At 48.9% G+C, this 22608-nt stretch overlaps 1 protein-coding gene across 1 annotated transcript; it reads right to left on the bottom strand.

The window, feature by feature from the left end:
* Positions 1–1823: 1823 nt before the first annotated feature.
* LOC122368130 (neuropeptide Y receptor type 5-like) lies at positions 1824–11478 on the bottom strand. Its single transcript, XM_043341797.1, has 2 exons — positions 10962–11478; positions 1824–4013 (listed from the first exon to the last, which is right to left on the bottom strand). Exon 2 carries the CDS (start codon positions 3682–3684, stop codon positions 2404–2406), a length of 1281 nt encoding a protein of 426 aa, XP_043197732.1. The 5' UTR covers positions 3685–4013; positions 10962–11478; the 3' UTR covers positions 1824–2403.
* Between the last annotated feature and the right edge of the window lie 11130 nt (positions 11479–22608).

Genomic DNA, 22608 nt, shown 5'->3' on the forward strand with positions numbered 1-22608 from the left:
TCCGTCAGTACTCTCCTGGCAGGAGCACGATCCGTAGTAAAGAAGCTCCGGACGCCTCATCTGGTTGCCGTCATCAAGCGAGGGGAGCGCTGAGTCCTATCTTGGACAACGAAACGCGTTGGTCCAGCACAGGTCGGATGCTGACCAGGCTCCTGGAGCTCCGTCCGGTCGTGGAAGACCTGGGAGCTGCGAACCCGCAACTGCATCTGTCCAATGATAAGTGGCAGCAGCTGCAGAGCCTCGCAGATGCTCTGGTCGAGCCGACCGCTACTATGGCACGTCTGCAGGCTGCGGAGCTGACGCCCGGCCTCTTCCTCAAAGAGTGGAAACTCTTGAAGCGTAAGTTGGAGGCCAATGGCACGAGGCTCGCTGCCGCCATCGCTGCTGCCATGGATCGACGCCAGGGCAGGCTCTTTGAGTGTGACCTGTTCTTGGGGGCAGTATACGTCGACCTCCGTTACCGACTTCTGCTTGATGAGGCTGATCTCAACTACGCTGAGCGGGTTTTCAACAGGATTGTCGAGCGTGAGAGCCAAATCCGCTGCCCCGAGACGTCCCACGGGGAAGGCAGCGGCGAGCCAGGAAGCCAGCAGACGGCGCGGGCAGCGAATGACGGCACTGGCAACAACGCCAGCAGCACCAGCAGCGAAGATGAGCTGGAACAGGCGCTGGACCGCCTTCAACAGCGTCGTCGGTTGACGGACGCAGAGCTGACGTCGACTCTACGTGAAGACCTGGAGAAGGTGCGACATCTTCCCCGAGTCAAAAGCAAGGACGCGTTCGAGGCTATCTGCTCTTCATTCCCGTCTCAGGTGCGAAATGCAGCTTGTGCCTTGACGGCACTACCAGTCACGCAAGTGAGCGTCGAAAGGCTGTTTTCGGCTCTCAAGTTCATCCTGAGTGACGCGCGGTCGACAATGAAACCCGACTTGGTCGAGGCTATACTGATCCTTCGCACGAACTGGCAGTAAAGTGGCAGCGGGATACAAGATACCTACCATACTGTGGTACTAGGCTGTGGTACTGGACATTGGTAGTCATAGCCCGTAGGTATGTACTTATAGTAGTACTCGAGATCCGAGGCTCGAGGCTAATCTCAGAGAACCCACGTGCTATGTCGATTGAGCTCAGAATATACTTAATCGTGCTACAATTTGTTTCGTTTCAGAACAGTGGTGACGGTGGATTCCCGTGTGTGGTGGGAGAGGGGGTCTTTACTCGTATTTTACAATGGGCATTACTACTACATAGCATCTGTCAAGTACGCACATGTCTCAGGCATGTGTAGTATTTAAAATGCATCATGAATCATTTAAAAACAGCCGAAGTCTGCCGGAGTCGGAGTCGGAGTCGGAGTCGACGAAAAAATACCGACTCCGGAGTCAAAGTCGACTCCATTGAAATGACTATCGACTCCGCAACCCTGGTGTTTAGAATAACTTTCGTCCAAAAGGGGTGGTTTTGAATTTTCACCCATTGACTTGAGGTCGCAAAATTGAGCTGACCTTAGGTGACCAATATGGGAATTCCGAGATAAAAATTTTGTACATGCTGTTGCCCTTATCAATCGCTGAAAGTTTCAAAGCGATCGGTCACTCGGTGTAGCTACGGCATACATTGAAACATTTTATGAGGTGAGGTCACTTGAAGTGACCTGGTGACCTGATCTTGAATGACCTTGGTCTGAAATTTTTACAACACTTGTAGAATTGATGGATGATGGAGCGCCGCTGTTTTTGAGATAAGCGCGAAAAACCGCAGGAAAAGCCGCTAGTGTTCACCCCCCCCCCCCCCCCCAGCAGGACGCCAACACACTTTGACGATTTGCCCCAGTAGTCAAAATTCCTTAGCCGAGGCCCTGGTCGTTACAAATTCAATTCAAGTAACAACTCCTTATGAAGTAGCAGGATCCGTTCAGACATAATTAATGAGTACTTAGCTGTTTCAGTCAAAGTGAACTAACTTCTTCAATGACATACTGACATGTAAGCTTACAACATATAGCCACGCCGGTTGATGCTAAGCCTAAGCGAGAACTAGAACAGTTTAGTGGCTGCATTGGGAGCAGTTATTCACCTGTAGATTGCCGGGTCTGTTTTGCCTTGAAGACGTCCGAGCGCAGTCTTGCTGGGTCTGGTACCACCGATCGACCGGCTACAGCTGCGAGACGTTACGTCGGAGTCAGCTATCGGCAGCGTGTCGTTACGTTTGCGGCAGTTACAGCCGGGTGTCGGTATCGAGCGCCGCTGGCAGTCAAAGCTGGGTGTCTTTAGTCGTTGGTCGTTGTGCTTGCGGCAGCTACATCTGTGTGTCGTTGGGCCGCAGGCAGCTACAGCTGGGTGTCGTTGCGCCGGCGGCAGTTGCAGCTAGGTGTCTGGTCGTTAGCCGTTACGTCGGCGACACTTACAGCTGGGTGTCGTTGCGCCGGCGGCCGGCCCGGTCCGTGGTCGGCAGGATGGAGACGGCCGTGGAGGACAGCTGGTCCTGCCGCTGAACGGTCAGCATGGGCACCGTGTTGGTGGGCCCGCCGCTGGGCTGCTCGGAGCGCCGCGTCTCCGAGCCGCGGCACAGCGAGCTGAGGCCGCGCGGCACCAGCTGGCGCCACTCGCGCTGGAAGTTGGTGTTGAGCAGGCCGTACAGCACCGGGTTGGTGACGGCGCTGGTCATGGCCAGCAGGTGGCAGATGGCGAACACCAGGTTATAGTTGCGCGACGAGGCCCAGACCGCCTGCAGCTCGTCGGACACGGAGAAGAGGTGGTAGGGCAGCCAGCTGACGGCGTACACGGCCACGATCAGAGTGAGCACCAGCGTGACGCGCCGGTTCCGCTGGATCTCTGTCTTGATCCGGTTACCGATGCTGCCGTTGGCCATGTGCTGGTGCAGGAAGGCCTTGATGCGCGAGTGTGTGACGGCCAGCGTGACGATAGGCGCCAGGTACTGGATGACCAGCAGGCCGAACGTGACGGCCAGCCGGGACGCGTGGTTGGGCCACTTCTCGCTGCACACCTCGTAGAGAACGTAGAAGGTGCGGCCGCCGTGCCAGCGCGCGTCCGGGAACAGCACCTGCTCAGTCTCGTAGAACATCCAGAGCGGAGAGCTGAGTGCCAGCGAGACCAGCCACAGACAGCAGATGTACACCACCGGCGGCAGACGCTTCGGACACGAGCACGGACTCTTGACGATGGTGTTGTAGCGGTCCAGCGCGATGATGATGACGGTCCCGGTGGCGACCAGGATGTTGCTACACTGGATCAGCGGCATCAGCTTGCACAGATACAGGCCGAACGTCCACTTGGCCTCGATGATGAACTCGAGCGTGAACGGCATTGTGATGCAGCAGAGCAGGATGTCCGAGGTGCACAGGTTCACGATGAACGCGTTGCGGGTCGTGCGCAGCTTGGGCTTCTTGATGAAGATGAACCAGATCAGCAGGTTGATGGTGATGCCGGCCACGATCAGCGTCCAGTAGAGCACCTGCAGCAGCGTCGACACCGCAGGAGAGTGGTCAGCGCCGATCGTCACCTGGTTGTTGATCTTGCGCACCCACTCGTCCACGGTCTGCGAGGCGTTGGGACTGTCGGCCTTCTTGCCCAGCACGTCCAGGATGACCTCGCGCACCTGGGAGCTGTTGGACGTGCTGACGCTCCAGGGGATGAACTGCGTGGTGGATTCAGTGGACGACATGGCGCGGTGCTGTCCGACTGGCCGGGCGGCTTGCCGACACGGAATGACAGACTCACTCACTGGGAGATCCGCTGGCTGAAAGCGCGAGGACGATCTTCAGCTGACGGAAGCAGTTATCAGACAGTGGGTGCTGACTGCTGACTCGAGACTTCGGCCGATTGAGATGATCCTCAGTCGATGATTGTAGAGCCCAGGACCAGACGAATCCGACAAAATCGGATCGGAGGAGGGTGCTTTATTGTGTTCGTAGTTGTGATTCTTCAACGTTCAGCTCTTCGATCGCAGCTTCTCCGGAGTTCTTGTCACTGCACGCAGCGGCCACTGGCCACCTGAAACAATGGAAAGGTGAGTTGATACTGTGACTGTCCGAAGTGCCTCGGTATTTCCATTTCCTCGGCGCTGTCACACGCCAGCGCTGCAATAGCGCTGAGCAATCGCCACTCAGGCGCCGGCCGCGCGACATGTGTGGCTGACTGCCCCCCTCCTGTCCCCCTCCCCGGGCAATCACTACGGTGATTTGCTAACTGACCGGCAATCAGGGTCGGACACCGATTAATGGCCACCTCTAATGAGCAGCGCTGCGCTACGAGGCGGGCCGGGGAGCGGGGAGGCACAGAACCGTCCGACGGGGACGGTCAGTACCACACATCCGGTGTTCGCGGTGGTCAAACAATCGACCCAAATGGTCTCCGAGGAACGTCTACTTCACAGCTGACCGAGGGGCACTCACGCACCGATCCAATTACACGTCAGTGGGCAGCTAATTCACGGACAATAACGCGCCTGTTTGGAGCGACACCGGTGATCGCCGCATATAGCGGAACGCTACGAGCCCATCGGGAATAGTGAGTCGCCAAGACGCAGACAAATTAGCTTCGGCAAACAACTATCGACTGTTGTGCAAGCGTGCCTTAGCTGTTAGTGTCACGGAAGCTCCATGCGAGTGACTGGGTATGGCATTAATTGTGCGACAATGGCGAACTACAATTGCGTTAATTTCGGATATGAGTTGTTAAAATGTTCAACAATCATCCATTTCAATCTTCATATGCAGGGATAATACATACACACTACACAGGGCACACAAATTAAAAAAATAGCAGCAGACATTTCCACAATCCTACATCAACCACGAAATGTGTTTTCCATTGTGCTTTTTCTCGCTTCAGGTTTGAATGTACGCATGTGGATATCGGACACGAGTGGACTGACAACTGTCAAGTTTTTATCATTTAGTTCATGCCTACAGTTTTGAATGCCTAATAGCCATGCATTATGCAATGCATCTATAGATGACAGAAATCCCTACATTCGATGTGTTATCCTAGGATATGATGCTATTTCGTCTCTGAATGCATATGTAAGCCCTTTTAAGAGGGGTTTTGAACGTACAGATTTTGTTTTGTTTTGTTGGGTTAGGCCCTTTCGGTCCAATTAGACCATTTCAGAGCCGGAAGGATGTTAGGAATTAGGGGGAGACATTGGTCTGGGCAGGCACCCTAGTGAGTCACCGGGGCTGAGCCCATCCCGAAGGACAGGCCGACCAGCCCCAAGGTAGGGGAAAGTGGGGTAAGACGGTCAAGGTAGGTAAGACGGGCACCCCCTCTGCAGACCAAACCAATAGCGCTACGAGCGAGAAAAATTAGGACCAGAATAGCCTTTCCCACTACACACCGCCATTGAAGTCTGGTGAATTTGTGTTCGGTCAATAATCTTTTATTTTGATTTCTTTAAAACACTCATTTCATTGAAAACATTCATAATGTATTGTGCAAGCTTTTGTGTGCAGCACTATAGAGTTAAAAACTGGCAATCACTTGTGGCACACTCATATGCCTCCAGTGTTCATTCACCGCGGATTTGCTTTGTCTGCATCAAATTGTCCACAGAGAAAAATCGTGCTGAACTTCTGACATTGAGTTTGGGGTAAGACGGGCAACTATGAATCCGATGGGTCTGTAATGGTAAAAATATTTTTGTTGCTGTAGGAAAAAAGAAGCATTTCTGATAAGAATATGTTCGATTCCGATACTCACAGACATGTTAGCAATATTCCTTCGGCACAGTTTATTCTCGAATAATGAATGTGAAAAACGGCTCTACATGGCTTCTGAACTAGGGCCTATATACGAGTATACGCCTTCTGCACGAATCTCGTATACTGCCATTTCCGAAGCACTTGAGACCAACGAGCGACTGTATCAATGCGGCTAATCTCGGGCATTTGCTGCGAGCTGTGCTGGTCGGTGAAAGAAGCTGGCCGTCTTGCCCTACCCATGTGACCGTCTTACCCCATGGAGTGGGGTAAGATGGGTTTTTGCAAGGTTTTGCAAAAATAGCTGCAGTTTATTTGTTGAGTCAGGTCTAAGTCTCATCTTCTGGCAAATGGAAGTAAAATGTCTGTAAAAGGTTTTCACTCAGTTTCCCGTTTCTATGATGTTTCTAACCGGCCGAAAAATGGCTCCAAAGTTAAGGTGCCCGTCTTACCCCACTTTCCCCTACTCACTGCACCCGGTTACGGGGTGCGCTCCCTCGGGAGCAGTGGTGCCGCTCCAAGGGAGCAGCCCGCATGAGATAAAGTTGCCTGTCCAGCCCGGAAGGGGGTTGCGGCGTGGAGGAGAAGGATTTCAGTATCCTGAGGATAGATGCACGGAACGGTGAACGTACGGATGGTGCTATCTGAATATAAACCTTTCAGTCGCTATTGAGGTATAGGCTCAAAGCGACACCAATAGCTCAGTAGTAAGAAAAGGCGCCTTTGAGTGGGGAACGACCCTCTTGAAAGTTCCAGGGGCTGCTCGTGCTCATGTGTGTTCCTCTCGACCTCGGCTGGTGTCAGGGACGCCCCGAACGCGTTCCTGAGCTCTCGTCGCCCTAGCTGGTGCCAGGGGCGCCTCGCGCGCGTTCCGACTCAGTCGCTGGTGTCAGGGGCGCCTGGGGCGCGTTCCCGCGCTCCCGTCGGCTCGGTAGCCGCTGACGAATCGACACGTCCTTACATTGGCGGCCCATTACCGTAATGCACCGCCCAGTTGGGGGGGGGGGGGGCGGGGCGGGGGTCACGGGCATCCCACCCACCCCCGATCGACGGTGTACGTACAGCATACCTCCCTCAGATGGAGGGGGGGGGGGTAATCGCATTGGCCGCACTCGGCGCGGTGATTGCCGCAATGTTACCGGGCACTCGGCGCGGTGATTGCCGCAATGTTGCCGGAACGATGGCGCGTGTGACAATCCGATGTTGATAGCATGTTCCGGCCATCTGGACAATGCAATATAGCGCGAACTTACATTTAAGCTCACGTAGTTATCTAAAATGTGGGCATTCTATTCTGATTTTGTCGAAACATGGACAGGATCAGCAGTAAATTCATTTTATGGTATATCTTGCGGCTTTGTAGTTAAATGGTGTTTTATGAGTGTAGGTAGGTATGAGAAACTAAGTTCCGGTTTTCAGAGCTGCATTGGCAGTTATGCGGACATTATTCAGCTGCGTTTGATCAGACCTTGCCGAGGAAGTTGCGTTGCGCTACGGCAAGAGAAACTGGGTGAGTGTCCCGAAATTTACAGTCGCAATTTGGTAAATTATTGTGACTACGGTAATTCGATTCAAGCTTTTTGTCTGGTTTTGTACTTGCCCGTATGTAACAGCTGCAGTTCACTAGACTCTCTAGCTAGGAATAACCACATCATCAATCATTATGCACCGAAAGGCAAATCTAAGGCACCTCGGCAGTGCCCCTTTCGCTTAAAAGCCGTTTTAGCTTATGAATGTAGTTAATTAGGTACTTGTTTTCGAGAGACAGCACATGTCATTCCATAAAAGGCAAAAAGAAAGCACTGACATTCTGACAGGTGATGCTGTTTGCATGACAAGTCTTTCATATAATGATTTTTGTCTTTGCCAATTTATAAACGACGTGTTCCGTTACAAACTTTAAAACAATGACCCAATCGATCCTCTTTGCCTGATGCCTCCCCTAATGATTTAATTATAGCCCCCTGATTAGTAAAAAGACGGGCGAAACTTTCGGTGCATTTTATTCAATTCCTTTGATATCTGAAAAGTAATGCAACCTAGCTCCATCACAGTAGCCGTTTTCATGACGGCATATTTGGTCACATTTAGTGCGATTTGGTCAAATTAGGTTCAAAGTTAATTCTTAGTGGTATTTAGCTTAGGCTGAATTAGTTGCTTATTTATCCGAAATAGGTACCAAATTATCAGACATTATCTCCGATTATCCCGCACTGTAGACAGTATTTACCATTGCTTCACGTGCAAAGAGAGAAAATTATCAGATGTCATGCAACTGATTTGTTAATCGTCTAGACGTTAAACAAATCAGTTACATGACATCTGATAATTTTCTCTTTTTGCACGTAAAGCAGTTGTATGTAAATGCTGTCTTCGGTGCGGGATAATATATAATAAACGCACTTTAGTGACGATAAACAAACTGACATTTCTGCCATTTGACCGTCTCGCTATTTTTACCAGTATGCGCAGTGAAACGCAATGAAACATCATTTTCCTTTCCTTTTTTAGTTGGATTTGGGTCTTGATCTTGAATGAACCTGTCAATTTCAGACATAGCATTATCTGAGCCGTATTTTAAAGCTTCATCTGTCTCTGCTTCTCTTTGTCTCTGTCTCTGCTGAAATATGTCGTATTGTTTATATAAAATGTTTTTTTTTACCTTAAAGCGCTGCAAGATATCGGCGGTACAAGATAAAATTATTATCCCGCACCGAAGACAGTGTTTACAATTGCTTCACGTGCAAAGAGAGAAAATTAAGAGATGTCGTTTGACTGTTTTGTTAAACGTCTAGTGACGATTAACAAATTGTTAAACGTCCAGTAGACATTTCTTCCATTTGACTGTCTTGTTATTTTCACCAGTATGCGCAGGGAAACGCAATGAAACATTCTTTTTCTTTTTTATTTGTATTTGCGACTTGTGCTTCAATGAACCTGTCAATTCCAGACCGAGCACATTGTCTGGACCGTTTTCAGAGCTTTAACTGTCTGCTTCTCTTTGTCTCTGGCTCTGCTAAATGTGTCGTATTTTTAAATAAAATGTATTTTTTACCTTTAAGCGCCCGAAAAGAATCAGCGGTACGGGATAAAATTATTAAACCGCTCGTAAGTCGGTTCGACGTTTAAAAGATTTGTTCTACCTACTCGTGGTAATATATATTAAATCGCGAGTAGGTAGAACAAATCTTTTAAACGTCGAGCCGATAGGCGAGACGTTTAAAAGATTTTTCTACCTAGAGCGGTTTAATAATTGTATCCCGTACCGCCGATATCTTTCGGAAGTTATAGGTAAAAAAATAATTTTTATATAAAATACAACATATTTCAGCAGAGCCAGAGACAACGAGAAGCAGAGACAGATGAAGCTTTGAAAACGGTCCAAACAATGTGATCGGTCTAAAATTGACAGATACATTGAAGATGAAGTCCAAAATAGAACTAGAAAAGAAAAGAAAAATGATGTTTCATTGCGTTTCCCTGCGCATACTGGTGAAAATAACGAGACGGTAAAATGGCAGAAATTTCTACTAGACGTTTAACAGTTTGTTAATCGTCACTAGCGATTTAACACAAATCAGTTAAACGACATCTGATAATTTTCTCTCTTTGCACGTGAAGCAATTGTAAACATTGTCTACGGTAACCGCGAGTAGGTATAGAACAAATCTTTTAAACGTCAAGCCGATAGACGAGACGTTTAAAAGTTTTTTCTACCTAAGAGCGGTTTAATAATTTTATCCCGTACCGCCTATCTTTCCGGGCGCTTTAAGGTAAAAAAATACATCTTATATGAAAAATACGACATATTACAGCAGAGCCAGAGACAAAGAGAAGCAGAGACAGATTGTTAATCGTCACTAACGTTTAACAAATCAGTTAAACGACATCTGATAATTTTCTCTCTTTGCACGTGAAGCAAATGTAAACACTGTCTTCGTTGCGGAATAATAATGGCGAATCGCTGCCTCCCTTTTCGACACGTCCATCCATCTCAACTATTTACAAATAGTGACATGCATCTGCTGCCTAAATGGTAGAGCGGTACCGCAAGAGATGGATTATTAGATGTATTTTCTACGTGAACGTAATCCGGTACCATGTGTGACACTCCAATTTGGGCGTCCTAATTGTATGCAAATGTCTTACAAGGGCTAATTCATGTCGCAATGCGACATCTAGTATTTTTAAAATTTGTTCAGTTTGATGGCGTAAAGATCAGATGCTGAAAAAGGCGCGAAAGCAAACATTATCACTTTAGCGGTGACACATTGAGGTGTTCGTGATGCATCCTAGACGGTTCGTTCTCTCCCATATTTGTTTAAAACAATCAAGAGATCCGAATAAATGTGAAAACGAACATGCATATTATAGGTAGTCTCCAATTAAGGAGGTCCACACTCCACGGTGCCCAATTTGAACTGCTGCAAGTCACACGGTGATCTCAATTTCTAGATCAATGATCAATAATTGGTTCTTCGTTTTTAGTAGCTGCAGCATCAGTATTCAATTTTTCTCGCAGCATACATAAATATTGATACCCGACAACGCTTACGTATCAAGCCGCTTCGAATCTTTTCAACACAAATAATTTAGAAGATGCTGACCTTAGATGACACAGCGAATGATCTTGGCCGACGTTGACACATGCTGGCTTTAAATTATGTGATTGTTGACAAATATGTTGCCTATTTCGCTTTTTGAAACACTTATTCAGCGGTTGATGATAGCTAAAATGACTTAGATTGATTCAAATGAATGATTTTAGTGAATAAAACACCTCTACATCTTTCGTGAGATGCAACTCAAGTGGCTGTGGTAACAAGCCGCACAAAAGCTACAATTGTATAATCACATAATTAATTAGGTAATCGTAATGGTAGGCTCTATCATATTCCAAAACATCCTAGAAGTCGGCAAGTCAAATGCACAAAAATTTAAAATTGAAACGTTCTGTGCGATGCTGCATCCAACTTTTCAGTACGTGTTTAATCCTAGTGTAATCAGGAAGTTAGGATTATTAAAACTTGGTTGAATAATTAGTAAAAATTAAACGAAACGCCTTTTCCTGTATTCACGTTACTGATGTAGCAAAACGTTTAATTTTGAACCGGTGCAAGAGGTAAGACATTTGCCTAATCAGACCATACGACATAGGTACGCTTCGCGATAATATCTAACTAGCTGTGATGTATGTACGATTGCTCCTTCTACAGCGACCATCCACCAAAGCCCTCCTTACTTGGAATGTGTTCCCGGTTCGTGTCGCCTCCTCTGACGGCCTGCCGCGTCGCCGTCGACTCCGGCTCCGGACGACGCCAGCCGTCCCGACTCAGGATCGTCACCGTCGACGAGGCTCGGACCGTCGCGATCGACGCTGATCGGCGTCACCGGTCTGCGGTCGGGGGGCGACGGGCCGACACTGCCGCTGGCGCCGCCGGCGACCGCACCACACCTGTTGGTCGGCACTGCTGCGTCGAGCGCGACGCGCGCCGCCGCCGCCGACGGGCCGGGCCGCGTCGGAGTCGGCGTGTCCCGCGGCGGGGCGGTGTTGTTCGCGCCGGTCGGCCCCGGAGGACGGCCGGCACGGGAGGCGGAGGGACGGAGAGGGAGGGTATTCAGGGCCAGAAAGGCACAGCGGTGGGTCACCAGGCCGGCGGCACACTGTCACTCACAGCTGCAGGAATGTCCGAGTGGCCGAGCGGCCACAGGGTGACAGTGTGCGGGGCACATGGACTGTATGTATCTAAACAATGACCAGTGTCAGAGGATCTAGTAACACTATCGGAACCCAAAAATGTGCAGTTAATCAGAATAACACAGCTCTGTTAGCATTTGGTGGTAAGCAATTCTAGCAGCGGTCGCATGGGTATTTCCAGAAAATATTCATATGCTGTGGTTACATTAACAGCTACGCTTGCTTACGAATGTGATCGTGCAGTAAATTAGGCGATTCGTCTCCACTTCATTTGCTGGTGATTGTACTGAATGAAACAGGGATGAGGAACGCAAAATTAGAGGGCGCAAAAATTGGTGGATGAGACTCAGAGAGCTTTTACTATTGACCCAGTCCTTCCGATAACCGATAGCCCCAAAAGGCACTTGTTTTGCCTGCTGCACTGGTTATTGAGCACCGGGGTCAGTGGCCGGTCACGGTCGAGCACACTCGGGCAAAACAGACGCTGACCCTGGGGGGTCCCTCAGCGCCCGGGGCGGCGCAGCGGCATGGGCGCTCAGAGGCCGCGGTCATGGGGTGAGGAGGGAGGCATCCCCGAGGGAGCTGCCTGGTGTGTGTAGTTGCTGGAAGCTCCGTTGAGGCCGCAGCGGACAGCTGCGGAGGGTAGCAGCTGCCAGCTCCGGAGTGCCGCAGCTGGCAGCTCTTGAGGGTCGAGGCAAGCAGTTCTGGACGCGGGGGGGTGGGGGCTGGCAGCTGCGGGGAGGGTCACAGCGGGCAGCACCCGGTGGCCTGTGATCAGCGCACCGCAAATGTATCCCAGTTGACCGTGTAGCGCAGTGTGCCAAATGGATTCCATTACACAAATCGACAAGCTTGATACAGCTTTGCGGATTGGCGCCGAGATTTTCACAGCTCTGTGCCTTAGAATCAAGTTTGGGTGAGCGCTGGTCAGCTGCTCGGGTCCCGGCCGTACCCGTACCTGATGACCGCTACTCGGTGCACCGGGGGTACGACACTCACCCTGTGCGGTCGTCCGAGAGGGGCAGTTTGTGTACCGCTGCTACATGTATAACGCTAACGGCGCCTCTGGACGGTCCGTGACGGCCCATCGCACCGGCGGCAGTTAGAGGGACTGTATAAGTACTTACATATATCGCGCATCGGACCAGTTAACCTGCTCAGCTAGACTGTGCGCAGCATCTCAGCGAGGGCAGCATGAAGGGCGCAACCTTTATGGCAACGTCCTGCTGAGTATCATACAACGCTACAGGCACGTGCATTGCGGTTTTATAATGCAAGGACGCATCGTGTTTCTGAGTAGCTAGGTAAGTATATACATAAATGCAGTTTATAAAGCGTTTATGCACCATGCAATGCGCCCACTGGAGAGCGAAACATCCGAGACAAATGCATGCTCGTTTATCTGAAGTCATGAATGCTTCGTTACGAATGAAACACGGCGCATTACTCATGTAGTCTTCTAATAAATACATAACTAGGTCAGTGGCGAAGCGCGTATGCCTCGCGGTCCCGCGGATGAACAAAATGCACTTAGCATCACATTGCACATAACAACAATTAGCTTTAAATGTTTTGTTGCCCCAAGACTCGTTCCACATACCGGCAAATAACTTATAGAGCATAAAAACTACGTATGGGGAAAACATTCATTTTATTCATCAAAGGTTTCAAAGGACGAATCGGCGAGGTTATAGTTATATTTCATTTAGGTATTAATTAAACTTGATTGCAAAGTGGCAAAAATAAAATAATGTTAAATTAGGCACCCTTACTCAGTGCTGCTTCTTATATTTTTCGCCATCCTCCTCTAGTTCAAGGTACCTGCTTGGGAAAAAATAATTTAAATTAGCTAAAAAATAGCCGTTTCAATTTTGCTATTCGCAAGACAGCATAGCTCTGCGATTAGCAAAGCAGCAGCGCGGGGGCATACATATCGGCCCCCGCGCTGCATGCTCTCAAAAGCATTCATTACCTTGAGAGCCACCTCGCCTTCAGTTCCGCTTGAATAACCAGCTACCGGCACCGGCTCAGGGGGCACCTATAAACCGCCGTGTGCCTCTAAGCCTGTCTGAGAGGACAGCTGCCTGAGTCACGGCCCTTGAAGTGCTGTTCGACTCTCGTTACCAATTCGAAGAACTCGGTAATGCATGCTCCGACCTCTCCCAGGCCCCAGACGCGCAGCGGAACCTTCCGGCACTTACATACATATAGCCCTCCTGTGGCACTTACATACATGGCCCTCCCGCTGCGCCACCCGAGCTGCGCACTGCGCCGCGCGCCGCCGCCGGTGCCGATGGGTGGCCCGCGCGCCACTCCATAGGCGGATGCACTGCCGAGTCCGAGCTCTCCTAACCATATCACTCAGCCGGACATGTCCTCTCCATCTGAATGGCCTCATGATGAAGAGACCGCCAACAAAGCCAGAGTGGACGAACCTTCCGATTGGTCAATAGCCGCGGCCCAGCTCCGACTGGGCCAAAGCTAAAGGATACGTATAGCACTATAGCATGCAGAGCCAGACTGGTTGTCGCCCACTTACCCTTCCAGCACCGACAGGAGAGTGGTAGAACCAAGACATAAACAAGATAATAAAAAGGAGGGCAATTGATTCCATGGACGGAAATGGGCGGAAAAAGATATACATATTCAGGGCTATAGAAGCTATGCCTATAACCAGGCGGTGCACCAAAAGCAAAATCAGAGTTATAGGCAAGCCCGGCTCAGATCGCAGACGTACCTACTTACATACATGTGTAATTCCACTGGGAAATGGTGTAGGCTGTTGAATAAAGTAATAATAGGTTGGTATTTCAATTATGCGAGTCTTCTCCAGTAGGCAGCAAAAAAAAAAAATAGCCCATGAACTATTTGATGTCGTCTGTGCATTTATTTATGTTGTATTCTACATGAAGTCGCAAGACTTGCCTGCTTCATTGAAGACTGAACCGTTTGTATTATTGTTCTCATTAAAGGCATCACCCGGTGAGGGGGGCGGTGGCAGAGCCGCTCGAGGCGGGTCGGTTGCCATGGGCCACGGTCGCAGCCGCGGGTCAATCCAGCTGTGACCTAGGGTCGCTGTCGGTGCCAGCGGCGAGTGCAGGGGACAGGCCAGAGACGGATAGTCCAGACTGCCGGCGCGGCTGGCGCTCCGACCTGCAGCCACCGAGGCCAGACAGACGGCAGGCAGGCACCGGACATCGGCAGGGGACGAGAGACCAGCGGGCCGCACTGCTGCCGAAACAGCGCACCGAGTGACCGGAAACGAGGAAAGAAAGAAGGCGAAATGGTATAAATGGCGGTCCTTCACCGTTCACACCAGTGCAACCAGGGGCAGCACACAATTCAGCCCAATCAAGCCATATGAATAAATGGGCATAACGATGGTTTTATTGTGCGAAAGATGATAAAATGGAGAGGTCTCCAAACCAAGAATGCTGAATTGACTATAATGGCCTTGGTAAGCTATTATGCATGATACGATACATCAGTTGACAAATGACCCGAAGCCTATAGGTTGAAATAATATATTTAAAAGTGGCGCCATTCCCAGCACGTTACCCTGCTTGCGTATATGAACGTTGGTACGCATAATGTCGGTATACATCGTTTGGTAGTCGTCAAATATCGCTTATACCTAATAGCCTTTGATGCCCACGCTGCCTTAAAAACAAGTTCGCTAACAGTGTAACTCAGAAGTCAAATTTACCATAACACAATTATGATGCAATGCAGCAGCGTTACACAGCCGGTTCGTTTCACGTTTGAGGTTAAAAATTCAATGGGTAGGTGAGAAGGTCAAGGACAGCTAGGAACAGGAACTTATACTGCTTCTGTGTGCCGGTCAGTGGGGACAGAGACCTTATGATAGCAATTACTCTCATATACGACTCCCACAGGCGTTGTGAAATAAATTGACAATCTTTTGAAGATGACGTGCCTCCCATGCCCGATGAAGTGACGATCTCGAGTCCACGGGGCCGTACCATGCATCGTCAATCGTCGTAGAGGTGGTGTTACAAATTACAATAATAATTTTAACCCGCGCCCTCCCTTGTGGTTTTTCGCGAATATCTCAAAAACGGCGGCGCGGAGCGCCGCCGTTTTTGGTACACCTTATCATACATCAATACTACACATGTTGTGAAAATTTCAGACCAAGGTCATTCAAGGTCAGGTCACCAGGTCACTTGAAGTGACCTCACCTCATAAAAAGTTTCAAAGTCTGTCATAGCTACACCGAGTGACCGATCGCTTTGAAACTTTCAGCGATTGCTAAGAGCAATAGCATGTACAAAAGGTATATATCAGAATTTTGATATCAATGACCTAAGGTCAGGTCAATTTTGCGACCTCCCCATTATAGGGGCATTCCATGTCAACCGGGACAGCCAAAATCGGCCACCTCTGCGATTTTGTTCAAACTTGGTATACTTGTTGGCTATTGGGTGAAACCTCTGAGGGTCAAAGGATTTTGTCATATGCCCTCGGGCTACAGAGATACAAGCCGCTAAACTTCTGCTTTTTTAGCAGAATTGGACGTGTATTGCAATCTTGAAAGATCTATAGCTTCAACATTTTTGAAGCTATTAATTTCAAACAAACTGAAACGTGTACATAAGGAGTTATGCTAGTTAAATTTGGCAATTTCAACATTTTTTGGTGATTTTGAATTTATTTTATTTTGAATTAAATTTTTAAAATCTAATTTGTGAGAAATGGGTACCCTTTGATTTGGCTCAAATTTAGATATTGTCTTCCACTACACGTAAGGCATACGTGCTGAGGAAATTAGAGTGGGCCAACGATAACTTTGGATGATATAGCAACAAGTATAGCAACGTAGCACGGGCGATGGAAGGGGCGGATTTCGCCAACCCCACCTGTTTTTCGCCAATAACTCACGCCATAATTATTATATTAACGTCAAACTCTCAGCATCTGTCCAGAATTGAATTGCAAATCCTCCCGTGCAAGCAATAGTTAAATCGGTCCACAACTTTTCTAGTAATAGCGGTGTAAAGTCAAACGTCTTGCCGGAGCGGCACGGCGGCCGGCGCCGGCCGTTGCCGCCTGAATGGTAGACTGTGCCGGCGCGGGACGGTTCCATCTTTGCACTGCGTTTCTTACCGCTGATTATGATCGATTCGTGTCAAATTTTAGGTGAAGGCTTAAAATGTACAGGCAATCTAATGGTTACGGAGCGAGCGAAGCGAGCGGAGTCTTTCCTTAGATTAACGGAAATTTCTGAGTATGAGCGGCCGGCCGACGCTCTTCAAAAGCTAATATCTTAGGAACGGGACATCCGATTGACAAGCGGTCTTCTTTACTGAATGTCACTTGGACGTAAAAGTTCTGTGGTGTGATAGCCACCATGTGTTCTTGCCAACCACCGCACGTGGCGCGTGGTAAAGTTGGACATTTTTTAAGAACCCCAAAATTGCAACCTCAATAACGGCACAACGGTTGGGCCGATTGAATTGAAACTCGGTACACAGTTAGGTCTCCATCAGATAATTCATCTGCATGTGTTTAGGTTGGGGTGCTGCTGCACGTGCGCACGTGCAGGGGTCGTTTCCAGATCTCGAGAACGGCTGGACCGATGGCGCTCAAATTTGGTACACGGTTAGGGACCAGTTAGTAGGGTGCCGTGCACAAGTCAGTTGGGACCCATTTTGCACGTGCGCACGTGCAGGGTGCCGCTTCCAGATCTCGAGAACGGCTGGGCCGATTGTGCTCAAATTTGGCACATCGCTAGAGACCGGCTAGTAGGGTGCCGTGCACAAGTCAGTTGGAGGTACCCCCTCGAAATTTCGCACGTGCAAGGCCCACCCTCTCGCTCGCTCCGTTAGTCGCCCCATAAGGCGTTATACTGGTCAAATACCTAAATACGGAAATGAACTGGTAAAAATTGAATTATTAGGGTGCAAACACATCTGTGACTGAAACGTTTCCCGCGTCGGCCGATCCCCGCCTTTGCCGGCTACATCTTACTCTTAGCAGGCCACTAACTGCCAAATTTATGGTTAGATTAACTAGAGATTATCATAACATTACAAATGTCGTGTAAAGGAAAAAATAGGAAAATCGGCCAGTAACTCTTAGAGCTATGGGCGTATAAACGCAAAATAGTCACCATAGCAAATTTCATCACGATTAACCTCATTTGATCTTGAAGATATTGATATAGGGCCATGAAATTGGCACACGATAAAGCTCCCCACCGCCCCACCTACAATTTAAAATTCCGTTTTTTTATACCTTTTTTGGCTAAACCGGGCCTTTCTCCCCTAGCGCTGGGAGAGTCAGGCGTATTTTCTTTTTGCAACCAAAGAGAGGCGCTGCCCAGAGAATGCCCAACTGCATCATTAAAAAAAAAACTGGCTTACATCTCCGCGATGACCAGCTATCTTCGTGGCTTAGTAGTTAGTGTGCCGAGTGTACCCACCTCGTAATCTTATAAGGTGGCTGGCTCGTGGCCGGTCAGCCTCAAGTGTTTTAACACGCATTCGTTTTTTAAAGGGACCCTCTCACCTTCAAAAAAGTTAATGAATTGGCATGAAAGTGATGTCGCTCGGTTTAGAAAGAGCAAAAACGAATATCTACTAAATTTCATCCAAAAATATTCACCGGTTTTCAAGATATTAGACTTTTACTTTTGTTTACTTTTTGGGATCTCCGCTGTTCCTAGCGACTTTATTTGAAAGTGCGGCATTTGTTGCGCGCAAAGCAGCATATACCGCCGCGTGCTACAAAACGTTTTAGTCAAACATTTAACAGACGTTCGAAAGCCTGATGACGTCATCAGATTCCCGTAATGGTTAAGAGATAGGGACCACGCTGGTCCCACCCTGCAAGTAAAGGGAAGAAATTTCTTGAACACCATAAAGCTGCGGGGGTTGCGACCAGGATAAATGGTGGTTTCTGAGCCTGGCCGCAAACTTGGCTATCTCAACTCAAAACTAATGTTAAGGTGGGAGGGTCCCTTTAAGTAGGGGAAGTTGGGGGAACGCCGATTACTTTTTTTCTGACGCCCGTAGCACGCAAGGTAGACAACATAAGCTATTCTTGTTGGCGTCATTCGAGAGGCCAGTCTTCTGTCTTTCAAACATACCAGGCGCATTTGATGAATTCGCATACCGTTAAGCGCAAAAACTAAAAATATCAAAGAACTGACTTTTTCGGCGTTGCCCCGGACTGCGGGGAAAGCCGAAAATAGGATAAATGATCTACGAGGAATGCCGACATTGATGTTTTTGCCAATTTATCTCAAACTTTATCCAAAATTCATCAAAGCTGACACGCGTTTTAGGAGCTTGAGGACGCTTGGTGCACACTGGAAGTTACAATTGTGTGATATAATAAGAAAATGCCAGGTAAATCATTCCTTATAGGTAACAGGCCGTTGTGCCGGCTGAAAGTGTAATTTGTTTGACTAAAAATACGCGTTGCTATTCTACAGCAGTAAAGTCCACGTAGCGTGCTTTAACGTGCGTAATAGCACGTTTTCGGCATTACCCCAGCCAGCCATACTTTCATTTGCAGGCCCATAACTTTTAAACGAGCTGTATAAATTTCAAATAGGCAGCACACTTATGCAAAGACATGCTGAAGATTACTTGACCGAATTGGCCAGACAAACGGTAGCATAATGAGTAAGAAATGCAGCTTCAAAGGCGCATGTAGTACAAGAGAAACGTACCTTGAAAACGCTTTTGGCGCCCTCACAGCCGAAGTATTCCAAATAACGACTCGTAACAAACATGCGATAATTGTAGTCACTTAAGCTTCAGAGCATCACTGAGACGTGGCATCCATGTCGTATGGTTTTAGAAATATCTCGAATTTCGGCTTTGCCCCAACTCCGGCATTGCCCCAACTTCCCCTAGCATCTGGCCAGCCGGCAAATGTCATGAGGGCTAATGTTCGTACATATTTAAGTAGCATTTGGCCAGTCGGCAACTGCCGTGAGGGCTGTACATATTTACGCGTGTTAGATTAGGTCAGGTCACGTCAGGTAACGCTAGGTTGCGTTTGCTTTGGTTTGGGGTAGAAAGAAGCATCTCCGGGTAGCGCCTCTCCTTGGTTGCTAAAACGAAACACGCGAGTGCCAGACATTACGAAGTCAAAAAGACAGTTACGTAGACGTCGGCCCATTCTAGATTTTTTATAAGATGTAGCTAATGTATGGAAGAATAAAATAGGTATGTAAAAATCAGCAAAATCGAAGGGTACCCATTTTTCAGAAAATCAAAATTTATTTTTTGAATTTTAATTTAGTTCATTAATTAGCTAATTACGTCAATATTGTAATCCTCAAATTAAAGCCTGATCTATTCCCTCCATTTCACACTTTGTCTCATGGTGATATGTCTAAAACTTCAATGGGTATGACGCTTTAAAGATGATAATGTGCCTTGCCTAAGTCAATGTTTGATGACGTGTATCTAGGAAACGTGACGTCATATCTTGACAAAAGTATGTCTCCTTTCTTTTTACATATAAGATGAGTAGTTTCACAAAGTTTCGCAAAAATCGGAGGAGGTGAGGTTCAAAATGGTCATTTTTTGTCTCACTTCCCAGTAAACATGACGACGTCGGCCCGACGTCGGGCCGAGGCTCGGCCCGACGTCGGCCCAACGTCTGTTCAACCTCGGCCCGACATCGGCTGGACGTCGGATATGCCCGCATGTTCCGACGTCCAGCCGAAGTCCAGCCGACGTCGAGCCGACGTCGGGCCGAGATCGTTTGCCGAGGTTGACGAGATCGTTGGTCGTTGGACCGATGGGGCCGACGTCGGCATGTTTATTGGGACAACGCGCCCAAAATATCAACCGGCGGCGGGATTCGAGCCCCCCAGTCGCCGACGTCGGCAGGTTTACTGGGACAACACGCCAAAAGCACCAGCCGGCGATGGGATTCGAACCCCGTGTCAATCGAACGTGAGGTTAGTGCGCTAACCACTACACCACGCAGCCAGCTAACGAATTTGGTTTGTTTTGTTGGGTTATGCCCTTTCGGTCTGACAAGACCATTTCAGAGCCGGAAGGATCATAGGATGGAGACATTGGTCTTCTTGGCGAGCACCCTGGGTCCAGTTCATATAGAGTCCCTGGTCCCATTGCTGTTACGTGACACTTATTGGAAAGGGCGACCCCACAATGGATTCATATAGCCACTCTTACACACCTGCACCAACGTTTCCCAAGGCAAAGTGTCCCTTTGATAAGTGGCACTTTGGCAAAGTGACACTTGCCGACTGGCCTTTCTATACGAACTGGGTCCGGCCCTGGTGAGTTGCCGGGGCTGAGCCTGACCAAAGGATAGGCCGAGCAGCCCCCAAGCACTCACCGCACCCGGCTACGGGCGAGCTCGGCTTACGGGCAATTCCAAATGGGATAAAGTTTCCCGTCCAGTCCGGATCAGGGGGTTGCGGCGTGGAGGAAGATTTGAGTTTCCTGAGGATATTTTGAATACAGAAGCTCTTTATGAAACACGAAACATGTATTTTATATTATTTAACGGTCAAAACAGCGGCCGATGTCGGTCCGACGTCGCCCCGACGTCGGCCCGACGTCGGCTGGACCTCAGCAATTGATCTCGGTCCGACGTCGGCCCGACGTCGGCTGGACCTCGGCTGGACGTCGGAACATGCGGGCATATCCGACATCCAGCCGACGTCGTGCCGAGGTTGGACCGACGTCGGGCCGACGTCGGCATGCCCATGCCGAGTTGCCGACGTCACCCCGACGTCGGCCGACGTCGGGCCGACGTCGGCATGTTTACTGGGTTGACGTGGAATGCCCCTATAAGTCAATGGGAGAAAATTGAAATGCGCCTCTTTTGAACGAAAGACATTATAAACACTCCCAAACACTGAATTACAAGTGGTTTAGACACACTGAACATGAAAATGGTGTCCGTGACCCCTGTTTATGCCCTGAGGTCATCTTAGGTCACGAATGGTATCTAACAGTTTTTCGCAAATAACTTTTGATAGAGGCATGCTAGAGCGATGAAAACGCCTTAGATGTGTTCAGATCGACGATACGGATCGACTGATATGCAACATGACCCTTTCCGGTCAGGTCATGACCTTGACCTGAGGTCAAATTTTCAAGTTGACCTTTCAAGGTCAAGTTATAGTTCATTTGATGCGTCTTGACGAGAGGAACACGATGCCGGTAAAAGTAAGCTCGTACAAGGCTTGGGTCAATAGTTATTGCAGAAAAACTTTTTCCGAAAAAATCGGCTATTTTTGCAGTTTTTGCCCCCTGCAGGCAAAACCGTTGACGTTAGGTCAAATCTGAGAAGATTATTCAGAAAGGGCGTTAATAGGGCTATCGAATGCGCTTTTCCGCGGCGCTGTAGCTCTATTGGTTCCCGAGTTATGCGTTGGCTTCTTGGAAACTGTTGACATTCGACCTGGAAATCGGCGAAATTTTGCCTTCAATGACCTCTGGTGACCTGACCTCTGACCTGACCAAAAAATTAACCGAAGTGATTTCCTCATTATTTTTTACGCTCTTTCGAACGCCGCCTTCCGCGTATCGCTACGTGGCCCAGGAGCCGAGTTAGATGGGGTGTTCAAACCCCCCCCCCAGCTGCAGGGCGTGGAAATCCAGGACCCCCAGCCGGGCGCGGGTTAACGGCGTGGGCCCTACCCACCAGTCCCATGTAGATCGACACCTATATACAGAAATTGTCTCAGAGATAGTGATGAATAACAAACAGATCATTTCTTATAATCAATCTTCTTTTGACACGTCACTGAGCCATAGTTAGGTACCCAAAGACTCCGAACATACGCTTGACGTGCAAGGGTCGGGAGATTCTGGGAGATTCTACGATCACGTCTAGCTCTCCTGTAGGTATCAGAGAGAAAGCAGCTAAAATTGGTGACGGGGACGCCCTGATCATCAGCCGTCTGTCTAACCAGCCGTTACTCCGTCCGTCTGTCTAACCAGCCGTCACTCCGTCCGTCTGTCTAACCAGCCGTCACTCCGTCCGTCTGTCTAACCAGCCGTCACTCCGTCCGTCTGTCTAACCAGCCGTTACTCCGTCCGTCTGACCAGACCAGCCGTTACTCCGTCCGTCTGACCAGACAGTCACTAGTACGTCTGACCAGACCGTCACTAGTACGCCTGACCAGACCAGCCGTCATTGGTCAGTCTTTCCAGACCAGCTGTCCGCC

The sequence above is a fragment of the Amphibalanus amphitrite genome, unplaced genomic scaffold, assembly GCF_019059575.1.
Source record: "Amphibalanus amphitrite isolate SeventyFive unplaced genomic scaffold, NRLGWU_Aamphi_draft 000925F_arrow, whole genome shotgun sequence".
NCBI lineage: Eukaryota > Metazoa > Arthropoda > Thecostraca > Balanomorpha > Balanidae > Amphibalanus > Amphibalanus amphitrite.

What these genes read in the sequence shown, in the direction of transcription:
- LOC122368130 (XM_043341797.1), bottom strand. Translation starts at nt 3,684, where the DNA reads ATGTCGTCCACTGAATCCACCACGCAGTTCATCCCCTGGAGCGTCAGC.